The 15,334-nt window shown below is 36.8% G+C and overlaps 1 protein-coding gene across 5 annotated transcripts in view; it reads left to right on the top strand.

Annotated features, from left to right (window-relative positions):
- The window catches only part of LOC115209859 (potassium channel subfamily T member 1), a 203,159-nt gene that overhangs the window by 94,578 nt on the left and 93,247 nt on the right, over positions 1-15,334 (top strand). For all 5 annotated transcript variants that reach the window (XR_004998398.1, XM_036501531.1, XM_029778432.2 and 2 more), the window contains exons 5-7: positions 3,310-3,418; positions 8,233-8,307; positions 12,224-12,310. Coding sequence is in view for 4 of the 5 variants with exons in the window: in XM_036501531.1 (XP_036357424.1) it covers positions 3,310-3,418; positions 8,233-8,307; positions 12,224-12,310 (271 nt within the window). In the remaining variant the exon portion in view is untranslated. The remainder of the gene's footprint in view (positions 1-3,309; positions 3,419-8,232; positions 8,308-12,223; positions 12,311-15,334) is intronic.

Raw genomic sequence — 15,334 nt, 5'->3', positions numbered from 1 at the left:
CTCTTCTAAAGACACAAAAGAACTAGATATATGGTGTTAGCACTTTGTTGTATTAATATCAAAAATACCTGGCTCTAGAGACAAAAATACTTGCTGCATCTATTGTAAAAATGCTTGGCTTTCAACCTACATGTAAATACCATACTAGTGTTCTTCTGCCGAAAGTTTTGTGCATCTTGCTTGTATTATCTAAATATTCAAGCATAGCATGTGGAAAATGAAGTTGTAACTTTTGAAAAATTACCTATTGTTAAGGGCCACTCTAGTGCACATGTACATGCTTGTCTGCCTACTATCTAGCCTACATTATCGACTTCTTTGATATCCCTCTTACCCATCTAACACCCATATCACTTGTCACTCTGTTTATTGTTCCTTCTGTCTCATGTCCCTATTACTCATCTGTCTATTACCCATACCACTGTCATTCATTTACCTTTTGCTCATGCCTGTATCTCTCCTTCTTACACTCGTGTTCCTATTACTCATTTCCATTCTCTCCTTTTTCTTATCAGTTACACTGTTGTTGGTATGACTAAGGATGGCAATACATTGCTGTTCTGTTCCTCATACATTGCTCTCCCTTGTCCATGCTTTCATTGCTTCTCTTCTGTTCACTATATATTGCATTTTTTTTTCACTCATTCTTACTCACACTTATTGCTCATTTCTCACTTTAACTCTCAATGTGGCTGAGGATGGCAGAGGATCCCTTCTATTCATTGTTCATTACATCCAGTCAGAGTAACAAAGGATGCCACTGCACCTATTCTGACTCTCTCCCCTCACTTCTTGTACTGCATTTAGGTACAGAACTTACCTGTTTTTCATTTGTCACACCACCAGTTGCTTACCTTGACTCCTCCAGCCCTTCTTGTAGCCTACATGAAGGTGGCTTCATTGGGCCACATGTACCCAGTTCATTCTACCTTCACCCCAACTCCTCTTCTGTCTGTCATCATCACATGGCACTGTCAATGTCTTAGGTTACATAGATTTCTCTTTCTCCTTGTCATCTTAGTTATATTGCCATGAATATACTTTCCTTTCTAAGATCACTATGAAGTCTGATAATACTTCCCTTTATCACATGTCACTCTCATCAGTATGATATATGCCTCTATCATTCATACGTCTCACTCTATAAAAAAGATGGCAAGTGATTAGGGTCATGAAGTTCAGTCGTATTGACCACATGGCTACCTCTCTAGTGCTGGTGGGGGGGGGTCATTAAAACCACACCCAGTGCACTGTGTAAAGTAGATGGTATTAAGAAGGCCATTCAAATGTAGATACCAAGTCTAAAATGAAATGCGACTGAGATTGAATCATCTGACCCATTTAGGTAAAGCAACATGCCTCAAATACATATACCCCTGGCCAGCAAGGGAAGCATAAAACATTGATATATACATGTGTGTGTGTGTGTGTGTGTGTGTGTGTGTGTGTGGATGTGTGCAAAGCAAGTAAAGAAAAGCAAGAAAAATCTAGTGGTTGGATTTTGCAGGCTTCTCAAAGACAGCATATTCCTATATACATTTATATGTGTGTATATGTATATCTGTATGTACATACACTGGTGAAAATAAATTTAAGACCGATGATAAAAGATCTATTTCTTACAAAATATTTTGTTACTAGCACAATACAAATTATTTTTATCGTTTACACCTTATGCAGAATTTATTTCTCTTTCGAATGATGCAGACAATAACTATTTTTATACAACTTGAAGAATTCTAATGCTAAATTAATTTAGTATAGCAAGGAGTTTAGTGTACAAACAGGAGTCTGCCAGGGTTCAGTTCTTAGCCTCCTCTTATTTATCATGGTCATCCAAGCTATAATTGAGTAATTTAAGATCAGCTGCCCTTGGGAGCTCCTCTATGCCGATGATCTTGTTTTTATTGCCGAGTCACTACCAGATCTAGAGAAGAAATTTCAGGTATGGAAGCAAGATCTGGAATCAAAGGGCCTTAGAGTGAATCTAGCCAAAATCAAAGTATTGATAAATAGGAAAATAAACAAATCATAGATCCCTTCAGGAAGATGGCCCTGCACAATATGTAGAAAAGTTGTCAGAAGAAATTCTGTAAGGTGTACACAGTGCAAGCTATGGACACATAAGAAGTGCAGTGGAATCCCTGGATGACTAACGAAGAAAGTAGTCTTTACCTGTGGCAGGTGTGCAGGTACACTAAAAAACAATTTTCATAGTTTCCATTACTTGATCTAATTTCAATTACTTTGTACTTAAAATACCTATGTATATACCCATGTATATGAACAGTACTTTCAGTTAGGCAATTCACACTTTTGATGAAGCTGATAACTAGTGAAACTTTGAAGTGATTGTAAATAAAATTATTCAAAATATCAGACTTGTAGTTAGTCTTTTATTTAGTTAATTTTTCAAGTATTTTTTTGCACACAAAAACACTCACTTTACACGTATGTGTGTGTGTTATTATATTTTTCTATTACATCATTTTCTATACCATTACTTTTCATTTGATCCATTCTATACCCAGTGACTAAACACTCATAAATATTTTGTTATAAATATCATATCTTATAAATCATAAACTAGTTACACACTCAACAGTAGACATGAAATTCTGATTGGTAACAGTGAGTAATCTCAGTACTACAAATACACGCACATATACATAAGCACATGCACAGAATAAAAGTATTGAATAGGCAAATTTGTTCAACCAACATTTGTTCTGATTCTCTGCACCTGAGTCCATATCTTACTATGGTGAAATTTGCTTTTGATCCTTTCAGAGCAGTGGATTGGCAAGAATAGTGTTAAATAGGATGCTTTGCAGTCTCTGTTCCAGCTCTTGGCATTCTGACAGCACTGCCTACAATAACAGGTCAATAAAATAAAGTACCAGTCATGTATTGAGGTCAGTTTTATTGACTGATTCTGGTGTCTGTCAAGCGTCTTCAAGCGATTATACTTGGAAATCCCAATTAATATTCTTTGTGTTGCTTCTAAATACTGTTGAAGGGAAGTTGAAGAAGTAAACCCCAAGAGTAAGGAGCAGTGACCCTTAGTGGCATTACCTTTGAAACGATGTCATATAGATGGGCTATAGGGTATGTCTGTCATCATGCCTAATGCAAGTTGGCAGAAGTATTATTAGATTCAAATATTCAGATATATTTTATTAATTATTTTTTCAAGCATAATTGTTTTTAATTAATTCTGTTTCATCAAAATTTGATATAATCAGGTTACATGAACATTAGGGAATTAACTTCTCTGAAAACTTGTTTATATTATTATCATTTACACAGGTATGTTGTTGCTTGGGTACACCGCCCCTTCGGATTATGGATAGCACAAGTTGTTCTGTCATTTGTAATGCTTTCAAAATTTATTTTACAACTCTATGTTGTACGTAAGGTGAGAAAAAAACAACTTAAAAACAAATACATTAGTACTAATTGAGCTATATAACATACTAAAAAACCCAGTGAAACACTAAATACTAATTGTTGTTGTTATAGATACTAATTAATACATGTATTTCCATATAATACAATTAGATACAGTGTGTATTAATTATTGTATTTTCAGTTAAATCCTTAAATCCTTAAAAATGTTTTAGCCCGAAGGCCGCAGCCATGCTGGGGCATCACTGCTTTAAGAATACTTTTTATTACCGTTTCCTTCAGTTTTGTTTCTAAAGAGCATTTCTAATATTCATTATTTTCTTTTTTCAGAAGAAACTGTTTCTGCCAATGAGCAATATTTTGAAAGATAGGCTGTACCCATGCATCAGCATATTTAGATTTTTAGTCTGAAATATTTTCAGTGTCGCATACAAGCAGTTTTTAGTCCCTGTTTTAAAATTTGATCTACAAAATTTTTCATCCATTTTTTTCATCATTCATATAATTGATAGCAGCTACATTTGAGTAGTTTGACAAGGAGTGTTTGCTTAAAAAATATGAAAGATGATTAGAGCTCAGAAGAAGGCAACTTAGGTAATAGGTTCTCATCTAAGATATGGGCTAAGGTTTTGGTGACATTAAATCAAAATGATGAATTGGAAAATGATTTTAATGTGTCCTGTGTCACCAGATCTAGGAAATTGAATCATTTGAAAAAATGCATTATCCATTTTTTCCTGTGATTTCATAAAATTCTATCACTGAACTATTGTCAGTTCAAGGTTAGATTGGAGAGTAGATGGCTTCCAGAGGAGAAGAGTAGAAATTGCCTCTAGAAAGCCATCTACTCGCAATACCAGAGGGTGCACACTCTCCTACCCTGATGTAATCTCCAGGGATACAGGCATCCTGCAACAGGACCTCCGTAATGCTGTGATAGACCGTGAAGTCTGGCATAGCATGGTAAATTCCATTGTCTCGACCACGGTCGAACAATGATGATGATGATGATAGATTGGAGAAATGAATGAAAAAAAAATGTAAAATTAGACTATCTAATGCTTCAACTGAAGTAAAAATAATTTGTTCTGCACAGTATTGTATTTGAAGCTTTTCATAAAATCTCAGTTTATCTAGTTTTATACAGTAAGAATCAGAAGAGCTGTGCTTGTAATTCTTGCAGGCTTTTCAATACTTATGGAATTGAATCAGTTGACATTTAGTTTGAAATTTTGCTTTAAAATGGTCCAAAGGAATTCAAAGGAACTGTAGCTTTAAGAAAAAATGATTATGCTGTGTTTAGTGTAGAAATAAGGGATGAGACAAAATAGGGATGAGACATGGAAAAAGACAGGATGCTGAGTGGTTTTGAGTGGAGTGGATATGCAACCTTTTAGTTTAGTGGTTGCTGATGCAGAGAGAATTTATGTGAGGGAATCTTTTCCAATCATCCAATGCCTTTTTGGGAGACAGTTTAGACTGCTTATGTGTGTTGCAACACCACTGCACATATGTGAGCAATACTTCAATGTTGAGTCCTGAAAATAGTCATCATCTGATTTGGGTGAAAGCATACTCTGGTTTTACAGGGACAGCACAAAGTTTTTGATGCAATTTTGGTAACAATATATGTGAAAGCATAAGAAATCACAAGGCCCAAAATTTGTTATCCAGAATTTTATGTCCTTATAGATAGAGTATAGTATAAAAACTGTTGAAGGAGTCTAGCTTGCAATGTTACCATTAACCCTTTCATTACCAACCCGGCTGAAACCGGCTCTGGTTCTGAGTACAAATGTCTTGTTTTCTTAAGTCTTGAATTAAAATCTCCCACCAAACCTTAGTGACAATTTATGTTTCTAACACTAGCTTATTTTACTAAATTCTTTGTTACATCTAAAGTAATTGAAAGAAATACAGAGCATCTCAAAATAAATAGAGTAATGAAAGGGTTAAAGGGGGCTTTTATTTTTTGAGGTTCCTGTGTAAGTTTGTTATGAAGTGTCTAAGTTGCTTATGGGTGACAATCTATATGCCGAATGTCAAGGACTGCAGCCATGCTGGAGCACCGCCTTTAATCGAGCAACTCGACCCCGGGACTTATTCTTTGTAAGCCCAGTACTTATTCTATCGGTTTCTTTTGCCGAACCGCTAAGTGACGGCGACGTAAACACACCAGCATCGGTTGTCAAGCAACGCTAGGGGGACAAACACAAACACACAAACATACACGCACATACATATATATTTACATATATACGATGGGCTTCTTTCAGTTTCCGTCTACCAAATCCACTCACAAGGCTTTGGTCGGCCCGAGGCTATAGTAGAAGACATTTGCCCAAGGTGCCACGCAGTGGGACTGAACCCGGAACCATGTGGCTGGTAAACAAGCTACTTACCACCCAGCCACTCCTGCGCCTGTGTACTCTTTGTGAACTAATTGAGCAACTTACCCTTTAATCCAATATTCTTGCTTATTCTTGCTCTTTTCAATTCTCTTCATTGCATTTTTACTTGCTCTTCTTTGCTTCTTTTGCTCTCTTCTTTCTTTTACTGCATGCCACTTATTATTAATTTCTTTTTTAAATTAATATTATATTTCTTTTTTTATTCTTTAAACAGGAATCTTATCTTGGCAGTTCAACTTTTACATCTTCCATTACAGATATATTTTTTATCTTGTTACTACTTTTTATTGCCCCATTCCCTATGTCATATCTTTTAACATCCTCCCCATCTCTCTCTCTCTATTTATTGTCTCTCACTGTCTTTCTATCATACTAAATTTTCTTATATTTTCTCATCCTCTGACAAAGTGTGATATGTGGAATTAAATATTTTCCTCTTCACAATATTCTAACAAACATAACTTTCTCTTTTTACTAAATTGTCTCATACACATGCAAATCAACAATTCTTGTGATTATGGAGATAACACACTTGCTTGCCTGTTACATGACAGTCACATTTCATGAAGTTGTTCATTTGTATTTAGAAATGACCAAATTTTTTTTTGCACACTCTTTTGCAGTCTTATCTTATCTTCCAAGGAAAGCTATTGTAAAAATTGTAAAAAAAATCTCCAATTTGAATTTGTTATTGCTGCCACAACAACACAGAGAATTATTGATTTCTTCTAACTATAGCTTTATAACTTCTACTTATTGCAAAGTTCTATCTGCACCCTTTCTTCCTAGTTTTTATTTTCATCTAGAACCGTGGTTCCCAACCTGTGGTCTGCAAACCCCTAGTGGTCCACAAAGGTAGTACTGAGGGTCTGCGAACTAAATTCAAAATTTCACATATATATATCACCTTGATCAACCAGTCTGTCAGGCATCCATTTGCCTCTGCTGGTCACAGCACGCTGTCCACTCCTCTCTGGATTACACCTTTTTCATCCACGTGATCCCAATCGTCCTCCTGAAATTATAACTCCACCGTCGTGGAGGCCTTCCAGGTGGTCGTTTTCGCTCGCGCAGGTACCAGTCGACAACTGCGCGGGTCCATCGATTATATATATATTCCTGGTGAAGGCCAGTTTATGGGGTTAACCCAGGTTTCCCATCCATAAAGGGTTTAACTTTATGGTATATCATCAGACCCCAAGACCTATTAGCCTATGACCTCTTTAAAATACAGATGGGAAAAGTCTGCATTATTTTCCCTTTGCTAATTGCTGTCGGCAAAGGGGGATAATCTAGACTTTTCCCATCCGTATTTTAAAGAGGTCATTGGCCAACAGATCTTGGGGTCTGACAATGTGCCATAAAGTTAATATCCATAAACCAGACTTCACCAGGAAAAAATATAGACTATTCTACTTCTTAGTGTGCTTCTTCTCCAGATTTATGTCTTTCTAAAAATTATATATATATACACACACATACATACATAAGGATAAGCATATAAAAATGGGTCCATGGGAAAACTCCTTTAAATAAAAAGATTGGGAACCACTGTTGGGAACCACTGTAAAAAGTTTGGGAGCCACTGATCTAGACCATTGTTTATCAGATTTTGATATTAATAGCATATGACTTAAGATTATATTTGTAGATCACTTTGAATGATTACTAAAACCTTATATTTGGGATTTTATCCTCAGCCAGTTCTCTAAAGAGCAAGTCTCTGGGAATTAAGTCAATGCAATTGTCATTGTATAAAGAGTGAGGGGATATATATATATGGAATTTCAACATTGTGAGATGCATAGACTATTTTTTAAAAAGCATATGTGAAAGTGTTGGCAGGAATGCAGGGTCCAAGATTTTCTGCTGTAGTTGACTATGCTCATGATGCTAGCATTGTACATTTGGATATCAATTAGCTTTTTTTTTGGCCTCAAGGGAGCAATTGTCTGAATTTTCTCTTGAAGGAGAAATTGCCTGAGATTGCAGAATTCAAGTACACAAATTTGGTAACAGTCTCTAAATGACAAATATGGATGGTAGTAGATGGAGTAAATTGATAATGACTTTCTGATGCAGAAATCTTTGCACAGTATGTTAGAGCAATTGTGAGATGCAAAAATCCCTTTGCTGCAAAAGTGGTGGGAACAGTATAACCATGAGATGCTGCAAAAACATGCTTGAGAAGAACATCAAAGAAAATTATAAACACTATTGGAAAGTATCTGGCTCTGCTTAATATCATTGTATTGTCCTTTCACATTAAACAAGGTGATTTTTCTCCTCATGACTTTATTGCAGCTTATATTGATCAATATCTTAAAAAAAGAGTGTTCTTTTTGACTAAACCAAATGCCCTTGTAGGACGTAATTTATAAATCTAATTATTTGAAATTTTGAAATTTTTCAGCAAAAAGCTCTTCAAAGAATTTTCAGAGCAACCACTCTTATTGAAGTATTGTGTACCATCCCAGTTGTTGCCACGGTGAGTAGTATATTTAATTGAAATATCCTTCGATCTGTTTTTTTAAATCACATATTAGCTATTGATTTCAAGCTAGATATTAGTATTCAATTAGTGCCCATTTTAATTTATGATATGCTGGATCTGTAAATATCACCACACATTTTCAGAAATAGATTAAAGTTTTTTCACATTTACCTATTCTCATATTGGTATGATTAGGATTGTTTTTAAAGTTAAAACAATTTAGAACTGAAGTATTTAATCTTTTAATTGTTTTACTGCCTTCCCTGCCTTAATATCCTTAATAGTGCTGTTGATTGCACAGTGAGTGGGTGGGTGGTTTACTTGGAGTAGTTACTCTTTCTTCCAACCACTCAGAATAACATTTGCGAACTTCTTTCTTCTGGTCATATATGAGGGTAAGTTCATTACCACCATTCTGAATATAATTTTCTTCAAGAATCTCAAGCTTTTGATCCTCTCCTCACTGAACATTGGCAAACCTCAGCTACCTAATATTGCTCCCTCCTTACTTTTTTCCATTGTTTCCCAAACTGTCTTGTAGTTTTTTTCTGTTCTATAGGACTGAGGACTATGTCACCCTGAATGTACCCTGAATCCATCACTATACTCATTGCCATCCCTTACCTTTCTGACTGCATCCATATACATGGCTTGACCAGTTCTCAACAACCACTCCTCTATCCTAGTTTCCACATTGACCATCAGATAAGGGAGCAGAGGACCCTGTCAAAGCTTTCTCCTTGTCCTTCATAGTGTCGCTTTCAAGCCTCTTTCTTTGTAGAGTCACTAACTGCAAGTGAACCATCATCCGTATGAACACACTTCTCTCCCACAACATCACAATTTTCTCTGGCTCACTGTCTTGCAAACCAAGACACTTCAAGCTGCTGGTCCTCACAATGCTGAACATTGGCAAACTTCTTCCTTTCTACTTCACCCCTGGCTAAGTATGCTTGCTTTCTAGGTTCTGTTCTAGCTGCCTGATATAGCTCCTAGCTACCACCACCCTTCCAGTCCTGTTTCTTTGCTGTAATGACCCTGTCAACTACATTGTTCCACCACCAAGCCACCCTAGGTCTGGTTGTAACTTTTCACCACCTACAAACTTTGTCTGTGGCTCTCAGTAAGTTATCCAGTTATCCTTTATATTGCAGTTATTCTCTGTCTGTCTGTCTGTCTTTCTTTCTTTTTGTCACCCTCTCTCTCTCACTTTATATATTTACACACACACACACACACACACATATATATATATATATATATATATATATATATATATATATATATTATATATATATATATATATATAATATATATATATATATATATATATATATAAAATATTAGAAAAAACACCTTTTATCAATTCAAAATGAATAATTAAATTACATCATCTAGAAAATTACTTATAATAGAAAAGTTAAAATTAAAATAACAATAAAAAGTAATGATTAAGTAAATTTCAAAAATAATAATGTATATAATAGGTAATTATTTTTGTAATTTACTTAATCTTTACTTTTTAATTGTTATTTTAATTTTAACTTTTCTATTACATGTAATTTTCTAGATGGTGTAATTTAATTATTCATTTTGAATTGATAAAAGGTGATTTTTTTCTAATATTTTATATATATATTATATTGTGTGGAATTTGATTTAGTATTTCTAAATTGAATTCTTTTTCCTTGTAAGTTTGAATTTTATTCCCTCAAATAATAATAATTATATATATATATATATATACAGAGAGAGAGAGAGAGAGAGAGATTGATAGAGAGATGGATATATATTATCTGGTCTGTAGAAAGTGCTAGGCCCCCAGAGGCCATTGAGATCAATGCTCTTAATGTTCTATTTAAAGTGTTACAAGTAAGAAAGTTTGGCATTCTGGAGAGAAAGGAATGAATGTGATAGTTTGTGTGATGCCTGGGTTGTTAGAGACAATGTGGGTGTTGGGAGAAGGAGAGACGAATGAGCTGGGAGTGCTTGTGTAAAGTGGCACTAAACCAGAGATCTATGAAGCAGAGGCCATCATAGAAGTAATAGAAAAAGCAAAGAGAGGAGACAGTATGTTGATCAGTTGAGCAGATTCTTTTTTTGTATGCAGTCTAGAATGTTTGTGAGTGTGCAATACCAGTTGAGAATAATATGCTATTGTGTGTTTCATTTGAACTTTGAAGAGTATCAGCAATCGTTGGTAACTGAAGTATTTCCTGGCCCTGAAGAGAATAGATCATCTTTGGGATGCAGTCCTAGGAGGAATTACAACCATGTTTCGTGGTCTGCTACCACAACAGCTCCTTTATAGGATCCAGTTAGCTCAAGACATCATCAGGAGGAACCATGTCCGGTTTCGGCCCCTACTCCTCTACCGTTTTGACATGGCTGCCCCCCCCTCCTTTTCGGAGGTGTCTTCAGCTCTGGTGTTGGGTGCATGTCTTCTTTCTTCTGTTCCCTGGCCTCTTCAATGTATTGTCAGTGAGTGTCAGCCGGTGACTGACTGTCTTGTCAAATTTTTCCCTTTAAATACCTGCCACTAGGCTCCAGCAGGCAGCCCTAGCAATATTGGTTTCAAATTTTAGCTCAAGAACTGCAATTTATGTGGATGGGAAAAATCGATTACATTGACCCCAGTGCCAACTGGTATTTATTTTATCGACTTCTAAAGGGATGAAAGGCAAAGCAGACCTCAGCAAAATTTGAACTAGGGATGTAAAGATAGCTGAAATGCCACTAAGCACTTTACCTAGTATGCTATTGATCCTGCCATCTCGCCACCTTACAATCCTATATATATTAAAAATGAAAATAATCAGATAAATATCTGCAGGCATTTCATTTTTATCTTTTCATTTCTGCTGTAAATATATTTTTGTTATTACAATTTACCATGGTTACAAATTCATAAAGTGCCAATCAAGATTGAGTAGGTCGACATATTGTCACTGAAAAGAAATAAAAATAATCTTCTAAAATGCTTACTAATTTATTTGTTGATGGTAATTGGAGATATCTTTTTTGATTTTCTCAGTTTTCTTACCTTACTGTCTCTCTTGTTGCCACCACAAAATGAAGAAATGTATTTGACCATCCTTGCCAAATTAAGACAGTAGGGAAATCTTTACAATGGGTCTATATTATACATCCTATATAATATAGCGTGGAGGGGCAATGGCCCAGTGGTTAGGGTAGTGGACTCACGGTTGGAGGATCACTGTTTCGATTCCCAGACCGGGCGTTGTGTGTGTTTATTGAGCGAAAACACCTAAAGCTCTACGAGGCTCCGGCAGGGGGGGGGGGCGATCCCTGCTGTACTCTTTCGCCACAACTTTCTCTCACTCTTTCTTCTGTTGGCCTGCTCGCTTAGCCAGCGGGGTGGCGTCATTTGAAGGCTAAAACAATGCGAAGCGCATTGTGACCAGCGATGTGTAGCAACATCTGATAGCCTGGTCGGTAAAAAAAGAAAAGAAAAAAGATATAACATAGCAGCTGTTTGACATAAGGTTAGAAATGAATACATAAGTGATTGCTTCATTTCCACTCACTTTGCATATTCTGTGGTACTTAGATGTGTTGGCTCTGTAGAGCTGACAGCAACCCTACTAGAACCTTAACACTCATGATCTCCATTGACCAGACATAGAGTGTTGTGAGCCCCTGGGAATTTTTCTGGTTTCTGTTGGCATTCCTTTCAATTATATATTTTGAGTTGTTTTGTAATTGAATTGAAAAGATTTTGAAATTAGGAATTCCTTAAATTATTAATTACTTTATTTTGATCTATAAATTACCAAATATTAAATTGTTAGAACCACAAAAATAATAATAATAATAAAATAGAAATTACAAAGTTATGCCAGTCATTTACTTAAATTTAAATATATTCTATTTTTGATACATTTTTCAGGTATTTTGGCCAGACAAATTACAAAACATGTTTTACCCAACCTTTTTAAATTGCTGGTTGGCTAACGATGCGTTTTTGACTCTTTTTGTAAGTTGCTTTACTTTTATCAGTAAATTTTGTAAATCTAATACAGGCCATGATGAAATTAATTGTTTTAAGGTAGTAAATAAATGGGATTCATACAGAGATATTTCAGTAGATGTATAATTTAGTGAGGAGAACTTTGTGGTGTATGAAGTTTTTTAACGTAAAGAAAAAAATAAGAAATACATTATGTTCTGAGATTAAAGTGAGTATGGAATTGCTAATGTATATGTATCTATAAGTATAAAATCGCAAATGGAAGTTTAAGAAATGTTTTAACAGTGAGATAAGAAACGTTAAATGCTTGTAGTTAAACATCAATCTTAATATTTTTTGCTCTGTATTGTATGGAGCTAATATGTTATTGCTGTTAAATGTTGCATTTTAGGAGGACTTACGAATTTGAGTAAACTGTAAAATCATAAGCTACTTACTGTTGATCCATTCTTTCAATACCATTTTATCTGAGATTTTGTTAATGCCTTGAATATGTAATTCTTTCTTAAATATACTGCCTATATATATATATAGACTTGAGCTGCTTACGTAATTTTTTGTGATGAAGATAATAAATGAAAAGTAGAGTTTTCAGATGTCGTGCTTTTGCTATTCAAATTCCTGAAAGATCTATCTTTCAACAGTAACTGTTGATAATTGTTACAGTTCGGTCATCCATGAAGACTCTTATTTGTAACTGATGCATGCTGGATTTTGGTTTGGAGTCTTTGGCACTTTATCTCTGCTGACTTGACATCATGTTCATGGCAAGGGATTACTGAAATGATGCAGCCATACTATGGATCTTGAAATGATCCTCATCTGAAAGTTGTGATAGTAAACCTGAATAAGGTTGTTGATCTTTCTGGAAAGATGATGTCTTTGAAGGACCTCCTCTTTCAGCTTGAGTGGGCATGGAGGAATTTTGCAATGTGGGATGAGTCCTGGTCTTACTCTTCTTGCATCTCTTTGGGATGTGATGATGTGTTCCTGCATGTTGCACCTGTTTTCCATTCTGGCCTGATGGATATGCAGATTCTTGCACTATACATACACACACACACACACAAACACACACACACATATATATATATGTGTACCTATATATATATATATATATATATATACCTCCCACACCCTCAGGGTTGGCACCCTCAACGTTGGCACACTGAAAGGTAGGTCTGGCGAGATAGTTGAGATGCTTGAACGGAGACGTGTGGATATATGTTGTATGCAAGAAGTAAGGTGGAGAGGAGGTTCTGCAAGGTTCCTCACAGGCAAGGAACACAGGTACAAGATTTTCTGGGCAGGGAACACTGACGGGGTTGGAGGCGTGGGTATACTTATCGCTGAGAAATGGGTAGATAAAGTAATTGAGGTAATCAGAGTATGCGACAGAATACTTAAGATTAGATTAGCGCTTCATCATAGTTTAGCAACCATTATATCAGGCTATGCTCCTCAGTCGGGGCTACCTGATGGACAGAAAGACCGATTCTATGACACTCTACTGCAGACTACCTCGTTGACGAATGACAGAGACCTTCTCTTTGTGGCTGGTGACTTCAATGGTCACGTTGGACGACATGCTGGGGGCTTCCACGGCGTACATGGAGGCTATGGCTCTGGTTCCCGCAACGAGGAGGGAACCAGGCTGCTGGAGTTCTGCGATGCAAATAATCTTATGATTTGCAACACTAACTTCAGGAAACCTACCAGCCACCTAGTCACCTACCGATCGGGCCAACATACCAGCCAAATTGACTACATCCTTGCCAGGAAAAGGGAGAGATGGCTACTTATAAATGCCAAAACCTTCCCAGGCGAAGAATGCACCCCACAACATAGACTGGTAGTTAGTGACTTTAGGATCAGGAGTAGGAGGACAACCAGAAGACGACCAACATGGAGAAGAAGGATCTGGAAGCTTAAGGATCCTGTGAATGGACAGAGATTTAGAGACATGTTACTTGAAGCCTTTGACGAAGTAGAAGGGGATAATGTATCACATGGGGTAGAGGACAACTGGACGTTTCTAAGGGACAACCTGCTGAGAGCCACTGACCAGATCTGTGGCTGGTGCAAAGTCCCCTCTCGTCCCAAGGTAACGTGGTGGTGGAACAGTGTCGTAGACAGGGCTATTAGAGAAAAGAGACAGACTTGGAAGCACTGGAAGAATGGTGGTAGCAGGAATTGTATCAGACTGCTAAAAGGGAAGCTAGGAGACAGGTCTATCTAGCCAGAGGGGAAGCAGATAAGAAAAAATTTGCCAATGTTCTGTGCCGTGAGGACCAAAGGCTGGAGGTGTTTCGCGTTGCAAGACAGTGTGTGAGAGAGAATTGTGATGTGGTGGGAGAGAAGTGTGTTCGCATGGAAGATGGTTCACTTGCGCTAAACGAGGATGCAAAGAGAGAGGCTTGGAGACGCCACTATGAAAGGTTGCTGAATAAAGAAAATGAATGGGATAAAGAGAGTCTGCTGAACGTTGACCCAACAGAGGGACCAGCTATCAGGGTTGATAGTTCCTTAGTAGCTAAGGCAATTAGAAGCATGAAGACAGGGAAAGCCCGGCCCATCAGGTATCACTGCAGAGATGCTCAAAATATCTGGTAGTGTCGGCTATAGCCTAGTCACCTGTATAGTTAATCAGGTGATACATGAAGGAGTCATACCCAATGACTGGTGTAGCAGCATAATAGTCAACTGCTACAAAGGTAAAGGTGATGCCCTAGATACAAATAATTACAGAGGTATCAAGCTGTTGGATCAGGTGATGAAGGTTACAGAGAGGGTCATAAGCCAATTAGAGAGAGAGTTAGTTTAGATGAGATGCAGTTTGGTTTCGTGCCAGGGAAAAGTACCACTGATGCTATATTCCTGGTAAGGCAGCTGCAGGAGAAATACCTAGCCAAAGATAAGGCCCTGTACCTGGCTTTTGTTGACATGGAGAAAGCCTTCGACAGGGTCCCCCAATCCCTCATATGGTGGTCAATGAGGAAACTAGGAATAGAAGAATGGTTAGTGAGAGCT

This window comes from Octopus sinensis, linkage group LG3 (assembly GCF_006345805.1).
Source record: "Octopus sinensis linkage group LG3, ASM634580v1, whole genome shotgun sequence".
NCBI lineage: Eukaryota > Metazoa > Mollusca > Cephalopoda > Octopoda > Octopodidae > Octopus > Octopus sinensis.
This window is presented reverse-complemented; position numbering and strand designations above follow the sequence as displayed.